Source organism: Heliangelus exortis, chromosome 3 (assembly GCF_036169615.1).
Source record: "Heliangelus exortis chromosome 3, bHelExo1.hap1, whole genome shotgun sequence".
Classification (NCBI taxonomy): domain Eukaryota; kingdom Metazoa; phylum Chordata; class Aves; order Apodiformes; family Trochilidae; genus Heliangelus; species Heliangelus exortis.
Window position 1 is genome coordinate 14,715,415 of NC_092424.1, and position 18,394 is coordinate 14,733,808.

The 18,394-nt window shown below is 40.7% G+C and overlaps 1 protein-coding gene across 1 annotated transcript in view; it reads right to left on the minus strand.

Annotated features, from left to right (window-relative positions):
- Positions 1-17,820, minus strand: part of KCNK5 (potassium two pore domain channel subfamily K member 5) — a 35,649-nt gene extending 17,829 nt beyond the window's left edge. The window contains exon 1 of the mRNA XM_071739372.1: positions 16,575-17,820. Within this exon, the coding sequence (XP_071595473.1) occupies positions 16,575-16,760 (186 nt within the window). The 5' untranslated portion in view covers positions 16,761-17,820. The remainder of the gene's footprint in view (positions 1-16,574) is intronic.
- Between the last annotated feature and the right edge of the window lie 574 nt (positions 17,821-18,394).

Sequence of the window (18,394 nt, forward strand, 5' to 3'; positions counted from 1 at the left end):
GCTTTTTTCTTTTTCTTTAAAGCAGCCTTTCTACTTTTACTAGTAGATTATACTAGTAACTAACACAGTGTGGCATATATTGTCTGGTACTGGACTTTGAAATAGATCACAATGAAAGTAATGAAGTACATGATATGAAGAAAGCAATGGATTCGAGCTGCAGATTCCTTTAAATTTACTGATTAGCCAGGAAAGCTGAACAGGCTTTCCAGTAACTGCACCCAAGTATCACAGTGCTAAACATACACCTAGGCATAGAAGATACCACAAACATGGAGAAACACACATGGTCTTCAGTGGAGGTAAAAATATTGACAGACTTCATCACTCCACTGTGAAGAAAGCCTGTCCTTTGAAGAACAGGACTGAGCTTGAGGAGGGACATTCACAACTTAACCCTACACACATACTTTTATGCTGGAAAATACTGGTAAGTAGTACTGAGGAAGCTTCATTTGAGGTTTAAGTGCTCAGAACTGAGGAAGAACACAGAAATATCTCAAAGAAAACTGGAACTACCATCTGTGAGTTCTAAGATACCTTTGAAAAAGAGACAGTTTGTTGACTGAATAAGCCAATTCCTATTTACACCTGAGGTTCTATCAAGTTAGTTGTTCTATTTGAAGTCACACTACCCAATCACAGAATAACCAGCATGTACAGAGAGGATTTGAACGTGAGCATCCTTGCTATGGGGTAGTGCACTACTGCACGATTCCCTGAAAATGTTGTGTGCAAAGTTTTTTCAAAAGTGCTTGTATGCAATGCCATCTTAAATAAAACTGAAGAGATTCTATTGTCACAGGTCCCCCATGCTTTTTAGACAAATGGTCTAAAAATCCACCCTGACCTTGCAGAAGAGACCTTCTAACTATACTGCATAGTGGAAAGGAATTTTCTCCTACCACAGCACTCCCCCCATCATTATTTTAACTCACCACCAATACATGTGTTAAACAGTGGTTGAAGTTCTTCAGAGGACTGAGTCTCAAAAGGAACAGAGTGAAAATTTAATTAAATCTGGGCACTTTAGGCTATTCTCTCTCCTGGGTTTTGTTTTTTTCATGTGTAATGTGTGTGGAGGAACAATATTTAAAAGCTAAATTTTTTTACCAGGGATCAAGCATCAAGATTTGTTAATGCATAACTGCTGCTACTGACAACCAAGTGAAGAAAGGAAATACGTTACCTGGACAGACAGGACTAAAAGCATGAGTCTGTTCTTGCCATTGTGTTCTTTTACTCTGTATGCTTTCTAATTGGGAAAAAAAGAACTAGGGTGTTTGTTTTTTGGTGTTTGTTTTTTGTTTTGTTTGGTTTTCTCTTTGTTGGTTTGGTTTTTTTATTACAATTTAACTAGATTAAGTGATCCTTTGAAAGGCAATTTGTTAATCCAGATTGAGCAGAACAAATCATGACCTTCAAGCACAATCTTTATTAACCAGAAATAGCTCTAATCAGTCAGAGACAAGAAGAGGAAAGGTTTTTGCCTGTAAAATTAGAATATGCATGCTCTACCCTTGTTTTACCTCATCTGAAGGCCATGCAATAAATCATTAATTTAGAGGAGATTTAAAGAACCATACTTGCTTGAACCTGAAAGACTCATAAAATTTAATTGTGGCTAATATTTATGAGTCTGGAAGCCTGAGGACACAGTCCAGTGGAAACACTTTGTGAGTCTATTGTCAAATTAATTCCATATTACTGTTTGGGAATAAAGAAGGTAAATAATTGTGCCCCCTATTCCCTGCCTGGAAAGTTGATTAAAATTAGACAAAGCATGAGCAGGATGAAACAAAATACAGAAGAAGTGAGAATAAATACATTGAGCATTTCCACAGTGCCACCATTAGATATATTCAATATTATTTTCTCCTCCCTTCACCTGCTTCAGCTCCCTTCTGTCCCCAAATTAAAACCAGACATCCACAAGCTTACCATTTGAGTAGTTCATAAAGATGTAAAAGCTGATCACTACAATGAATTCTACTCTAGCTACAAGTCCTTACAAATGATTCTACTTGGAGAAAGAATGAGTCTTAGTATTTCTGCTGTGAACTGCAAGATCACTTGCTCCATCAGCATTTGTGGCTAACACCATCACTTCTGCATTCTCACCAGGGTGAACACAGAGCTTCATAAAACGTGTTGGTATTTTTGAGTTTCATAAGGGAACAAGATGCAAGTGTAATCTTTTGGTTTTTTGGGGGGAGTTTGTTTTGGTTTGTTTTGTTTTTTTATCTGTTCCTTGGTATGGAGAACCATAGGGCTGAGATTTTTAAAGTTAATGGAAAATATCCTGAGAAACAAACACTGTTGACATGATGAGAGAACTATCTCCTGTGGGACAAACAAGTGGATGCAGAGCAAGTGAACCACTTAACCCTCCCAAGCTTCCCAACTTCTGCAGTATCTGAAAATTAATCAAAAAACAGTAGTTCCAGGAAAAAAGTGTTGATTTAACAATGAAAATAGCTGCCTATCAAAAAGAACCACTGGAAAACCATCCTCCCACAAAAGAGCAGACTAGTAAAATACACCTTGCATTAAAATTTATGTAGTCTCTATAACTTCATCCTCCAGTCATTGCCATGAACTAATTTTTCCTTCAATTAGCCTGAAGTAAGAGGAGAGCTCCAGAACTTCTGTCTTGAAACTGCACTTTACTGCCCTTGAAAGCAATACAAGTTTTGTCACAGTTTTATTTAGAAAAGATAAGGCCTAATACAGGTAGCACATGGATTGTGATAAGCCCCATCAGTTCTGTAACCTTAAAAAAAATGAAGGGCAGAGCAATCAGCTGTTGCTTTGGCCCTATCTTTTGCAGTTGATTACTGGCATCATTTCAGACATTAGCAAGGATGGCACAAGACCTTTCATTCATATAATCCATGTACTTGGGCATCCTGTAAATCTGGTGACATTGTAGGCTTTGGAAAAGGTGTTTGTGTTGAAGGCGTGTTGAACATTTATTGTTCAGCTGTTTTGAAAAGCCTGCTCAACAGCCCTGGCCAATTTTACACTAAACCATTACTGTTTTAGCTGCAGGGATAAAATATCATATTGAAGAACCATGTTTCAAAAATTGAGTGGTTTTAAATTCAGCTTTAGGATGTCCCGGTCACTCACTGCAATTTTTTCTGCAGAGGAAGAAGTTCAAGGAAGAGCAAGATGCTTGAAATATCTTTCTAGATGTCTTGTTATTCTGCAAAGCACTGGTGAAACCTAGCTGGTACCATTTCTACAGTTCTGGTCATCTGCCTGGAAGAAATGGGAACAGAGGCAGACAAGGGCTACAGATGCAGAATAGATGAGAGATAACTGCTAAAAAGTAAACCAAGTTACTTGGAAAGAAACAACTGTACTGATAAATAGAACACCAAAACTTTGCAGGCTTAGCTTGATTTACAATTTTTCCTGGCAGACTTCTAACAAGTTTAAAAAGGTCTTTCAATACAGCTTGAGCACCATAAAATAAATGTAATTTGCTTTACTGAGCACACTAGTGGTTCTACAAAGTGGATAGATGGCCCTACTGATTTTGTGAAGCCTCATCTTAGGGCCACATTTAAGATAAGTAGAATACAAGATTAGTGATTTTGTAACGATAATTCACACTCTTGTAAAAAGTGAAGGTTTACAGATGGCTGTGACATCAACAGAAATAATACAAGAGGTATCCTCTTCAGATTAAGCATATTTTGCAGGAAAACATTCCAGCTGATAATAGAGAGCTCTAAACAAGAATTACAACAGAGATACTACACAGCTGGGGAGGTGGGGAGTGAAGAAGGGTAGGTCTTCTTTCTTCTGTTTTGTAAAAAGCAAAGCAGGAGTTACATTTATCCTTGCAGCTTTCCATCATAAACCTCTCTTTTACAAAATAGCATTTTAAAAAAACAGTTTGTGAAACTTCTAGTCAAAAGACACAAGTGTTTTCTAAAAAGTCCCCACGCTGTGTACATGGTTGTTTGTGGAAACCTGTTGTACTCTGCCCAGCCAGGATTTGGATAAAGTTTTTTTTATTTCAGTCTGCAAGTTCTGTTTTTTGCGTTTTTCTTCATCCTCGTGGAAACTTGCCATTGTTTTCCCAAACTACCTCCACTGAAAGGAATGCCCAAGTCTGAGGCTCCAGTTTTCACACAGTAAGTTCCAGAATAAGGTCACAAAAGGATGTTCAGTCCAAGCAAAGCTGGACCTAAACACTTGCCCCTTCTTCCTTACAAAGACAAGTTGAGACCAAGCCAGAATTGCTCATGTGACTTGACTGAAAAGCTGTGAGTAGTCAAGGCTCAGGAAACACTTGTTGTTGATTCTGTACTTTAAGTGTATAACAACAAACTCTTGTGGCTGTATCAACAGTTTTCACTCTTAAAAATTAAATCGAGCATGCAATCAAAGCACGTAAGAGAAAGCAAAGAACAACTTAAAGTCACTGTTTGAAGGGAAACCAAAGTAGTCGTAAGCTGCTATATGATGAATCTGGAAGACTTTTGTCAAATTTAACCGTTACAGTTGAATGATTAAGTTTTCCCTCACTACCAATCCTTGCTGTCCTGCTGCTAAACTTCACCATAACAACCAGCCCACAGCATGCTTTGTAAGTGACCTCCCAGCCCAGATGCATGAAAAAGAAGAATAATGGTGAATGACTGCATTGAGAGAATGAATTAATTCTGCAATAAACCCCCAAGTTGTGGAATAGTTTCTATTTTAGGATGAAACATGAAGTCAGAAGACACTGAGATGGTAAGAGCCCATTAAAAAAAAATTATTATTGAACAAATGAACCTCTACTTCCATTCTGCAGTACAAATAGGTGTTACTGTTTCCTCTGGAAAAAAGTTCGAATTTGTATGGATATTAACCTCTTGGAGGTAAGTCAATATTTTTACAGCATGCACTGTTTAAGACTTGTGTATGATGTATAGCACGGACAGTTAATTTTCCTATAAGTCATAATTCATAGGACAAACAATGTGAGGGATATTAATGGAAAGAGATCAACGAGGTTATTTCCTTTTTGTGGCTTTCAGCACTGTTAAATAATAAGTGAAACTCATAATTCAGCAAATTAGTTAACTGGAACTATTTTGTCACTGCAGAATTTAACACTGAAGCTTACCTATTTGTGATACTTTCAGATCATATGCGTGAATGAAGTTAATACTGCTTAACTTGATTTCTTTCTACTTCCATGCAATGGGCAGAAACACTAACAGTTTTGAAAAGGCAGCTGACTTCTTTGACAAATCGTGACTACAGAATTTAGCAGTTGATACAGATTTCCTCCCTAGTAATTTCAGGACTAGAGTCCAGTTTAATGAACTAGTTATTAAACTATTTTGATGAAAAGCATATTTAGTGCTTTACTAGCATTCCTGTGCTCTTGTGATTAATGCAATTATAGGACTGTTTCCTTTTCACTTTCCCAAGTTCCACATAGACATGTTTTGAAGACAAATTAACTAAAGGTTATGAGAACTACAGCTGTTCTGCAGATGCTGAGTGCCCCAACTTTTATTTGGCCTCCCACTACTCTCATTCAGAAATAAAATCTAACAGACGATTTCATAGTTTCATGAATATAGCTTATTTTTCAGGACTTCTGTGCCAATATGCTTATCACACACTATTCCTTGGTGTGAAGAAAAGAAAGTATATCAACAATTTTTACGCTGCATCAGCTGAAATTAAGTAGTTGGAATAATCTATAATAGCAGATTAGGCTTCCTTCCTATCTGAATACGTACATGGTGACTAATGTAGCCAACTCCCCTTTAAAAGGGCTTTGGAAAATACTGTTGTCCCCACTTTAGAGATAAGAAAATGGAAGCAGAAGAGTCAAGAGTTTAATCAAGCCCTCACACCAGTTGGTAACCTATGTCAGGCAGGGTTAGAACAAGACAGTGTTTACACCACACTATTGCAACAGAGTTGCTACCGATTGCATAAGCAGATGCTAACCCATGCAGCAGTCAGTTTCCAAAATAATGTATTTCAGATTAGCTGCAATTGATTTAAGTAGATTTAAATTAAACCAAAACAATCCTAGTTTCAATAAAAACATTTTATTGAGATTTACTAGATGGCATGGGGTTGGAACATTTCTTTGAAGTGTTGTAAACTTTTTTTTTCCTTATTCAAACAAGGCCTGGAGACCTGGAGCAGCAACCCAGCAATCTAGTTAATCTCTGCAGCTTTTCATCCATTCATAAAATGGTACAAACTGAAATATTTAGACATGAAAGACTTGATACTAGACACAAGAATTAAAAGGGGAAGCTGAGTTTAAAAAAAACAAACAAAACATAACTTTTCCTTCCTCATGCCCCCCGTGCTTTCAGTGTATAAGAGCAATTCATTAGGAAAGTCAAAACACAGGTGATCCAAGCTTGACAGCTTTGCTTAGAGAGGCCTGAATAAGCTTTTCTACTCAGTAAATTAATTGCTGCATAAAATATCATTGCATTGAGAAGCATATTTTGCTCTCTCCCACTTAAAGCCGTGCACAAAAACGTTCTTCAGGTTAAGAAATTTGCAGAAATTCACTTTGCTAGAATACACTAAAAAGTGTTTGGAGTTTGTTTTTTAGTAGCTAGGACCAAGATGTTACAGGACTTTTTGTTTCACAGGCATTTTTGTACTTCATCCCTGAATCTCACTACATTAAAGGTCTTGCTTCTCTGATGACAAACTAGAAAGGTGCTGCCAAAGTGTACCATCACACATCTCAATATGTCTTATGGAGAACAAAGTGAAAAGAAATAGTAATTAAAAAAAAACCAAAAAACCCAAACAAAACAAAACCAAAAAAAAAACCAGAATGGAAAAAAACAAAACAAAGCCCACAAAAAACCCAGGTCCCATTGAAACAATTGTTATTTTTCCATGAGCTTACACATGCTAAAGTACTTTTTCCAATAACAGCAAATGGATGATAAAACCTAAAAGTAATCAGACTTGAGTAGAGCAGCGTAATGACATTTTGAACTACAGAAAAGGAACAAGAGTCACACCACTGGCTGCTGTTTGGGACAGAACCTCTAACTCACCTTTATGGTCGAAATTTACAGAGAATCACACATTTAATAAAGCCTCAACCACACTATTCCCTCTCCCTGTATCAGTCCATCAGACAGCAGGAGGAAGAGACAAGGCAAGGCAGGCTTACTGTGTCAATATGGGCAGGATCCTTCATATAAATAGCAAGGTGGTGGGTTTATGTTATGAGTAACAAGGAGGGGAAAAAAAACCTGCCACAGAAACACAATTTTCTTTGAGACTTCAGTAACTATATATTTAGCTTTATCCAGGTCTTAACCTGGAACAAAACTTTGTTATGTTACTTACTACAAATCCTTTCAACATTAGATTACCTCACGACTGATCTTTGAGGAGGTTTGGCAGAGAAGGCCGCTCTGGACAAATATTTTCAAGTACAGCTACAGATACAGGAACCAGCACAACTAAGGCAGGATAGAAAGAAATGTGATCAGTAACTAAGATAAGCTTGCTGGGAAATAGTCTGACCTAGACACTCACAGACCTGTAGTAGCATAACTTGCCTACGCTATCTTGTTTCTTCTGCTGAGTGAATGAATTAACCTGATAATAGCATCAGTTTGCTGGTGAGAGCTGCCTATATGTTAGAATATTTCTTAAACATGTGACAGCATACACACAAACCTCATTTTTGTAGGAAAAGCATAACATTAAAAAACCACACACACAACATGCACCCTGGAACACAATCTTCTGCATTTTATTATGTTCAGCACCATATTAGTAAGCACACAGAAAGGCTTTCTTCTCACGAGAGCTTCCAATCAATAACTTAGACAAAAAGCACGTGCTTTTTGATACTGCTTTGATAGTTTCTCAGTAATATTTCAGTCCTATACCACATTTTGTTCCTGAGGAAAATGGTAAAAAAGTCATTGCATATATCCTGAAGAATGTGTTTTGAAAAAGTATAAAAACAAGTTTAGTCAACTGAAAAGTCTTTCAACTTTAAGACTACCAACTCAGCACACTTCCAGTTTCATAAATTTTCCCAAATATTTGCAGGCCATTCCTAAACATCCATCACGAGACAAATTGAAGGCTTGGAGTAATGTACCACATTTATATGTGGCAGGTAATTAACAGATTCTGTGCCTTGTCATTTCTCAACTGTCCCCATTCCTGAGGATGTAGGAAAGCCAAACCTCTCCATCTTCTTGTTTCTGCACTCAAGGGAAGAGAGATGAGCTGGCAGACACACTCTATTTGCTGCCTTCTGTTTGTTACACTCTTTTCCTTCCTAGCCCGGATTTCCTGCAACTGACATCTCCAACCATTCAGGAGACATCTATTACCTTCTTAGAAGCTGAGAGAGAGGAAGCACTTGCACATTGCTAAGTATAGAACCCTCAAACTTAAAAGCTGTTAGGCACACAGGATGCTCAGCAACTCATCAAACCCACAGAAAAGCTGCAGTTACCTCAAACGAGGTTGTTTTCCTAAGAAATACACACAGAATTCAGCTAAAAGAACCTAATCAGTGCCTAGTGTGAAACTACTTCATTGCAGTGTTTTTCCACTAGGAAACAACAAGAAGCCAGCTGTAGAGACATCTGTCCAAATAACCAACTGCCCAACTGTATCAGAACTGAGAAAGCATTCTTAAAGCACATGCAAATAAAGCCAACACACTCTCAGAATGTGAACTATATTTTACTTCTCTTAAATATAAGATAAAGACATTGATGCTCATTTCATTAATCAAGTTGGCAGCTGTAGGACCTTGCAAGACACTACAGCAACTTTGTGAAAAAACATAATTATCCTACAGTCACAATCCAGCTCAGATACTACCTTGAAAATCTAGTAGTACTGTTACAGATCCCATAGAGACATGGTAGCTGCTGGTTTTATTGCTACAACAGAAGAATCTTCAATTTTTTTCAGTTTTTATCTCCCTTCTCTTGCCTTCCACCCCAAAATCAATGAAGAAAAAAAAATTAGAGTCAGGAACATGCAAGTATTCTTTTAAAAGGGAAAACTGATGGTGACACAGGTGAAAAGCCTTCAAAGTGCACTGATTTTCTACGTATAAACTATAAATCTAGTGATTTTCTAAGCCTAAACTTCAGTGCCCTTCCAAAACCCTTGTGCCTACCAGGCAAGCATTAATGACTGCCCTCTGCAGTCTTTCTGAAGTCACATAGTCACCACTTAACACAGGCTGGAAGGTTGAAATTGTAACTTAACTGGCAAGCTATCCTAGTTGGACTATTTAACTTGATTTTAACATATTTGTATTACATTTTATGAAGCAGCAACTATAACAGGTGAGTACCAGAGTGAGGGTTCCAGCCAGACTGCTGCAAGAGAAGCCATGGGAGAAAAGCTGGTACCACCAGTGAGTTGGATTACATCCCTTCTCTTTATACAGCTGCTTGGACCCAGATGCCTTCCCCTATTTCCTTGGTTGCTGGAGAAGACTCATCAACCTCACTTCCCTCAGAGGCCAGAACACTTAGAGCTGCTGTTTCTCTGGCAAAGGACCACACATGATTCTTAAGAAACTTTACAGAAAAGTCTTTTGACTCCCTTCGACTGGGTTGGGAATACAAAAGCGCAGCAGCAATAGGAGCACTTGGAACTCACACAAAGAAGTTATCACTGATGAATTTGATATCTTAGCAAAGCTACCAAAAATTCTTTATCATATCTGATATTTATGCTTCCCAGCTCACTAGCTACCATTTTCTAGCAGTCTTACGACTTACTTTGAAGTCCAAATTAATGTTAAACAACTTACATATTTGTTCTTAAGTAGGACGACCATAGGTACATGACAGACCTGTGATAGGTCCTGCTGGGAGGTTTTCTGCAACTGTTACAACCTCAGAAAGACACACAGGTCTGAGTTTTGTTTCTTAGCACTTGGAAACCACTGACACAACATTTGTAAGATGTCACCACAGAACAAAGTCCATTTTGTGTTTGCCAGTTTGCTCAACAATGATAAATGTCTACCTTTTCATTAAGGCAGAAATATGGTCCTACAGACGGGCTGATCTGCAGCAATTGATCCCACAACAGGAGTTAAAAAACAACCAACAAAAAAACGGCTCCATCATAAGAAACACTACATACACACATAGTGGAACTTGATTGCAGATTCAGAGGCTGATATACCACCTATTCTTAACTTCCTGTTCCCTTTTAATCACTCATGTTTCTTTCTCTTGAGAAAACAGCATGCAAGGTTTGAGTTTAAGACATTTCAGAAGCTACTTTGCACCTAACAGTGTTTTTGATCCACTAAAGTTCACACACCATAAGCCGAAGGAAATTATAACTTCCTTATTGATTTGATGTAAATAGAGCTGCTAGGGCAAAGCATGCCTAAGAGAGAGCTCTCCTGCCTACAATTAAAATATAGAAAAGAATATAATTAACACAGTACTCTCCTGTGAAGATAGGATAAAATAAGAGGGTAGACATAAAAACCAAACGGCCAGTCTGAAGTTTCCTACTAAAAAAAAAAAAAAATAAAAATCCGTGTTTTAGAGAAAAGATCTCGTAACACTAGAACCAGCAGTGCTGTTGAGGAACCTGAATTGGGGCGATGACAGGAAATAAAGTAATATAGAGTCATGCCTTCAAGCCCAAGCCATCCCTTCAATAAACTGCCAGTAAAACTGCACAGTGCCTATTGCATGCCACACTATACAGATTCAGTCTGCTTCTAAGCATGGCTCAACTGACCATGTTTCTAGCACTATAAAGAGCTAAAGCTGTGACCATAGTGGTATTTTAATTTGGATGAAGAGTGCAACTCTTCTAGTGGTCCCCTGTTACCATGGCTACAGAGGTTATCTTACAATAACCTATCTAAAATATGAACCAAAGAAGTGGTTCCAAGATCTTTGAATACAACCAGCTGTTGATTACCTGCAAATCTTCTAGCATGGCATGGTCTCTATAACAGAACTTGCCAGAAAGCACACCCAGTAACAGAAGGTAACAGGTCAGGTAATACGAACATTCTGTCCTAAAGTAACATAAGGAAAAACACTCAAGGATTAAGTCCATAGCAGGAAAAAGGAAAAGCCCACAGCATGAAAATTATAACTTCTGATCAACTGCTATTGCTCCATCAGCAAAGAGACTTGCAGTGTATGCACTATCAGCTTTCTTTAACTATATTCTAACACCGTTTAAACAATTTAATGGTTAAACAGAGAAGGAAAAAAAAACAACAGAAAAACATGCCTACCTGCATGTTTTTGCATATAGAAACACACAGGGAAAAGTTGTAGATTATGCATTACATAACTCTGTACATTACTGACTGTTGTCAGTTCTCTCCACAACTCATAGCCCGAGATGCCAGAGAGCACTGTGGACAGTAGACCCACATTTTTACCTAAATCTATCCCTGCTGAGCTTAGAGGTTGCACATCTAAAGATACATATGTGAAAAAATCTAGCAATGCCTATGTTTCAGACATAAACCTTAATTAAGGTTTTATATGACAGGTATTAGATGTCATTGTTAATTTGCAGTTCAAGATTTTCCATTGGCAGGTACCTGTCCTGCTTGATAGCTGCTCAGTTTTACTGCATTCAGTCCATACTAACGTCTTAGTCTTGAGTGTCCCCTTTCAGCTACAGAATTCAGTCTAAAATTTGCCTCTTCCACCTTCAGTACCTTAGATGGAATGGAAATTAAACAGCAACCAACCAATCCCTTATTTATACACCTCCTGAAGAGCATAGGGGAAGGGAAATACTGTGAAAAATATGCCTCTATTAACTTTAGGTTGATAAACAGTTCACTCTGTTTTCCATAAGCAAAAGCCATAATCTCTTTATGGAATGATGAGCTAACAAAAAGTATTTAAAACCTACTTCAGGTGTTTAAGAAAACTTCTTTGCAAACTCTCAAAAGTATTGCACAGATATAAACCTTTAAGTACCAACTTGGAATTTAGCATGTTGGGAAACTGCGCCAAATGAAACAGTATTTTTGAAGTTTCATAACAAAACTGACAAACTCTAAGAATAAACAAAACTAGAAGCAAATTTCAGCATGCTCAAACATAAACCAAAATCTTGGGAATGCACCTGTCAGTATTTGTGAGTGGAGATGACATCCTGACTTTAAAAGGAGAGGTGAGAAACCAGGATTAAGCCATTTGACTGTTATTTCCTTTAGCATAATGTATATCCTAGCAAAAACTCTCCCTGAGACTCTTAAATGTTTGTTTACAGCACTCGGCTTTATGTCTGAACATTAAGGTTTCTAAGACTTATCTCTCAGGCCTGTTTAGAGTCTTCCCTGCTTTTTGAACGAAGACCTCAATTTGTTCTCCCACTTGGTATATTTGTCTGCTTCTCTTAAATGAAGCCAGCAGTTTCTCTTTTCATTTTATTGCTCTGTTTTGAAAGTAACCATTTTCACTCATCTTCACATTCCACCCTTTCCTTTCATTAGCCGTGATGTTTATCAATGGCAAGCACTTTATTTTTCACAGTTTGCTGGGCCAGTAGGAGATTTCCCAGTAAATAAGATGTGGCCCAGTGTTGCAAACGTTTGTTCATGTGAATAGTGACATGAGGGTCAAGAGGGCCCCTCCTTTCACTAACAGCTCCTTTTATCATTAAGCTGATGTTTCACAATCAGGATGGAGCAATAAAGAGTAAGAGTAAGGAAATGAGGAAGAGGGAAAGGACAGAATTGACTTACATTTGCTTCTGTCTCCAAAACTCACTCCTACTGCAGGGTACATGAAGGTATCACTACTCTGAACCCCAGTCTATAGAGCCCCAGGACTCTGGGACACAGCAGCAAGTGGCAGGAAAAGACAGACTTCTATCAACAGATTGAGGTGTTACACTACATTTAAGATTCTACAGTGCTAATAAACATGGTACAGCTATATCACTATTTAAAATATTTTTGCAACTATTCCACAGTGTTACGAGACATTTCTATTCCGAGTTAATTGTACACAGTGAAGACAGATTACACAGTTCCTTGTGTCAATACACGGCTGTGGCTGTCTTTGGAAGCCTTTTTAAATTGTCATGTGAAACATCTCAGCCACATTCTCACTTGAGCAGTCAGCTTTACCCAGAAGAAAACAGGCAGGAAGGCAGGCAGCAGCCAGACTGTACTCTGTCCAGAGTTACCTTTAAAACCAGGGTCTACAAAGCATTACTCCAAGAAGTTCAAGTACTTTCTTTACCTCTTATAGTTATGGGAAGAAATATGGCTAAGTAATTACAATAATGAAAAGCAAATGGATTCTTCACATAAGAGACTTTCAAAAGCTGCTTTTAAACAAGTTTATTTTTAGATATTTCTTAGCATTAGGGGAAAAAGCTGGCTTTCTGGCATGTCCTACAACACTCTGCTTGCGAGTTTTCTGAAAGTCCATTAAATACATTTTGAGAAACACTTATTGCAGTGTATTTCTACTGTAATGTGCTGTGAAATCTTCGTTACAGAATATAAACTTCAAATAGTATTTGACCCAGAACAGCCTACTTAATAATCACTTAAACTGTTGGTACAGAGATACCAGTCTGTGTGAATTGAGACTCTGTGCTGATAACCTATTTGTCTATTTAAGTGGTTAAGATGACACTACAGATCTAACTTTGCAGCTATTCCACACAGTTTTCATTGCACTTAACAGCCAACATTAGGCTCAGATGAACACAAGAGCTAACCTGGGGTGCGGAGCAAGGGCAGCAGAGATTGATCTCTGGGTACATCAGTCCTTGTCACCTTTCAGACAGCTTCTGGAAACAAAACTGGCACTGTTAGTTCAATTTGAACATTTCTTGGCAACCCTGCATTTTACTAACACCTATTCAGAATTCTAGAGTTGGTGATATTTGTTGAAAAACTTCATCCAATGTATTTTAAAATGAGGGTATTAAAAAGAGAATCCTTGAAGCAAAGCTAAATGTGGCTCTCTGGAATCACATGAGTGTCAGTGGGTATGCAAGCAGAGTGAGAGAAAAGTCTCGTAAGATGAAGACTGGATGCCATTTAGAAAACTGAGACAAACACAGAGAAATGAGTCAAATAATGCAAAACCCCAACAAGTCCAGGGAGACATGGAAGAGCCTCAAAGAAACAAAACTGAGGTAGGGTTTAGACTTGGGGAGAGCAGGGAAGGGAAATGCAGGTTTTCAAATCAACTGCATTCTGGATGTATTGTAAGAGAATAAATTTGGAGGTTTAATATGAAAACAGTATGATCAGCATTTGCTGAAAGAGAACAGATGTTAGTAATGTTTGAAAAATTCAGCACAATCCAACAGAAGCAGCATGGATAGTGGTTGAGAAAGCACAGCTACAAAGACTATTTTTTATATACTTTACAGCTTACTCAGGATGAAATCCTGATGTCCTTACATGATTCCCCTACCTCGACTAGCTTCAGCTAGGCTAGATTTCATCCTGCCATCATCCACTGTAAGAAATGCCACCCCCTTTCTTCCCACACAGCAATTGGAGAAGAACAAGAACAAAGCTACAGGTCTGGAAGAAAGCAGGCAGTAAAGTTTCCGGTTATCAGTTAAGAGTGAAGTAACAGCAAGGCAAGACATTTTAGCCAACCTGAGCTTAAGACAAAATAATAGCTACAAGGGATCAGACTAGCAAACTGAGTCTGGAAATCAGGCATGATTGGAAGTCACAAAGAGGCAAAACAAAAATCACATGAATATAAATATCACCAGGAGATAACATGCGCTGAAGAAGGAAGGCCCTCCACATTGTGCTGTGGAGAGATGTTAAAACTAAATATTTTGATCTGGCCACGGTTTCCCTTATACTTCTCTTTTTTTCCCCCACTGCTTCTGAACCCATGTCAACTTTACAGTTGCTCTGTTGCACAGTTCACTCTAATAAAACTGCCCAATAGCTTTTTTGATGTCATTTTGTATTTTAAGAAAAGCCTTTCTGCCAGTCTTCAGGGTTGTAATATGGGGGAGAAAACCAAATAGTTATTCTCTCATACTAACATGAATTTCACCCTAAATCAAGGCAGAGCCTAGATGACACATTATGTCTTCAGCAAGTTCAGCATGCTAGGCTTAATGAACTTCCCAGGCCAAACAGAGGTGGTTTGTTGTTTGGTTGTTTTTTGAGGACTTTAAAGCACGTTTTATACACAACCTAAAGTAAGATTTCAGTAAGATACCTAAACAGCAAACACATATGCAAAAAGCATAGCTTGTCCTTCATTTTTCCAACACTCCTTTATGGTTGCAAGTGTCCACCCACCCTTCCACTGTACACCACAGAAACACATTTAATAGAGTACTAAGAAAGCAACAATAAGAAGACTATTTGAAAGCTCCAATATCTGAAGCAGACAGAAAGCAGCCACCAACTAAAGAAAAAGAATTTAAACCACAAACTTTTAGGATCAAGAACCATAGCTTCTTCTAAGCTTGCAAAGTATCGATTACACCAGTAGAACTAATGAGCCATTTTCCCAGCCTTCTGTATTTTAGCATTTTAGTAGACTAAGTGAATTTTAAAATTAAAAAAAAATATCCAAAACACAATGACTAGAAGATCTAATACAAAGATTCTCAAATAAAGTCCCAAGTGACTCATTCTCATCACTGGAGCCCCATATATCTAGGCAGTCTGTTTTTCATGCTTCACCATTGCTTGCCACCACGTTTTAACGTGTAACACATCCATAAAAAGGCACTAACCGAGTTTACACCGCTCTATGATTTAATACATGCTATTGATTAATAATTAGCTTTGAAGAGGCAGCCTGCCAGATGAGCGAGATAAGACGATTATCAACTCCTTATGACTAGGAAACAAGTCATTCTCCTGAAGCAAAAGCTCAAGAGTTGGCGGCATCCCCCGCTTCGGACCATTGGGCCCCTTCCCTCAGTTACCCCGACTGACCTCTCGGACACCCCGGCGTGCTTTGCCCACGAGAGTATTCAATAGCGAGGAAAAAAGAAAAAAAAAAAAAGAAAAAAGAAAAAAAAAGGGGGAATAAGAGAATCAAGACACTTGGTTTCACCTTCCTTTCCTCACAAGGCAATACACATTGAGGCAGAAGAAACCACCCTGGGTGCTAAAACAAGAGCTGCATTCACGGCTACCGGGTTTCGCAGCAGACAGGCTTGCGGGGAGCACACTCCGTGCGCTCAGCCAACTCCTCCAGCCCCCGGGACCTACCAGCTAAAACCCAAATCAACCCCGAGCTCCTTTATCACTTCGGAGGAGGAGGGGACGGGTAAAGAAGGCCCCGTCTAATCACTCTATTGCTAAGCAGTTAGGAATGATTGAGAGCTTTCCCCGCGCTCCCGCTCGAGGGACAGTTTTTAGGCACGGGGTTTTGTAAGGAGGCAGCTACGGTCAGGTTTTCCGAGGGAACGGACCGGCTTTCCAGCCCGGCTGTACCGCTCCCTCCCGCCCGAAGGCGCCGCATTTTCCGCTCCGGAGCGGCTAGCAGCACCTGCTGCCGCCGCCCGCCACCACCGCCCGGCACCCTTCGGCCCCCGCCCCCGGCCCGCTGTACCTGCAGGATCTTGTCCAGCCCCTCTTGGCCCAGGCAAGGGAACTGCTTCAGCAGCTCCGTCTTCTGCCGCTTGTAGTCGTCGGTAGCCGAGCGCCAGTGCGGCTCCTCCAGCACCTCGAAGATCGCCGCCCCAATGGACAGGTAGAAGATGATGGCCGAGGTCAGCAAGGGGCCCCTGTCCACCATGGTGCCCGCGGGACAGAAAGAGGGCGGGCGGAGCGCGGCGGGCCGGCCGGGTCGGCTGCCCCGCGGTACGGCAGTGGGTGCCGAAGCCGCCCTGTCCTTCCCCTGACACCTCTGCCTTCCCCGCCGTGCGCCGTGCCTCCTCTCCCGGCCTCTGCCGCGTTCCCTTAGTCTTCCACACTCCCCTCCCACTCTCTCCTCCTCCCTCTTTCCCTCCCTCCTTCGCTCTGCCCCGCTCCCCCCAGCTGCCTCCTTCCCTTGGTTTCCTCCCCTCCCTCCTTCAGCAACAATTTGAATTTGGTGCCCTCCCGCTTCCTCCCCCGACCCTCCCGCGCATGCGGAGCTACCGCCGGGGGAAAGGCCGGCGGGGCGCCCCGGGGGCGCTCCTGGCCCCGCCGCGGGCTGGGTCTACTCTGTGGCCACAATGAGGGGCGGGAGAGCGGTGGCTGGGTCTGGCCATCGCCCTCGCCCGCCGGTGAGGGGCCGCCCCGGGGGAAAGGGAGCAGGGCTGCCACCTTCCCTTCTCTCGCCCTGCCCCAGAGGGTGAGGGGGTCGCTGAGGTGTGCTCGGTCCCCTGCGCCTTCCCCCCGAGCAGCGCTGGTCCGTGCGCTCAGGGACGTGCTTTGCACTCCGGGTTTTGCCTTAAATCAAGGGAAGAAGGGGTAGCATCCCTCGCTTTTATTTTACTTTTTCCCTCGTGTTGCCAGGCTCAGCGGAGTTTCTCCTGTTCGATGCTGAAGGCTGTGACGGGCGAGCTGCCTTCCCTGGTGCGGCGGAGTGCAGGGGGAAGGCGAGCTCTGAAGAGACGGCTCTGAAAAGAAGGGGGACTGCCGGCAGGTCCCCCCCATCCCCGGGATGTTGTCCACACGGGTGCATTACAGATCCTTAACAACAGGAACTGTATCTCCCTTCGTGTGCTTTGTATGTTTAATAAATAAGTGACCTTGTTTGCACCAGTGTGTGCCTGTGGTTTGGGATGGAGGGAGAGGCCCCAGCTGGTGATTTTCCGTCAAATGCTCAGAACCCCATCTGGGTAGAAGGTCTCTTGAAGCTCACCATGTCCCACGAAGCCCTTCCCAGGGGTGGCTTTCAGTCACACACAAAGTGCATGCTGCTCCTTGTTCACACTTCAAGGAAGAAGGAAGGCAACCCAACTGATTTACAGGAATGGGGCTGGAAGTGGAGTTAAATGGGTCAGGGAAACAGGAAGTCAGTGACAGGTTAGGGTGACATGCTATGCACTGTGGCAAAGGGTTTGTAGTACGGACATTAATGGTTTTTAGAAACATTGCTTTTGTGGGGATAATTTATTTTCTGCCTTCTCCAGCTCCCCTCTTTTTCCCCCTCCCTCAGGAACAAAATACTCAAAGCCACAGAGCTGTCTGTATCAACTGTATCAACACTTAGGATTTTGGGATGTACAGGTATGTCAGCTGGAATATGGAGTCTACACACCAAACAGCTCACATGAGACAGCTGAAATTTCTCATGCAGACATAGTGAATGAGAGGAGGGAGAATGGAGGGGAATGAGAAAGAGGAAAGAAGTAGAAAATACACAACAGTCTGAGTAAATAAACAGGAGAGAATGTTGAAGGCAAAGAAACTGCCACAGTTAGGAGGTATCCAGACACCTCT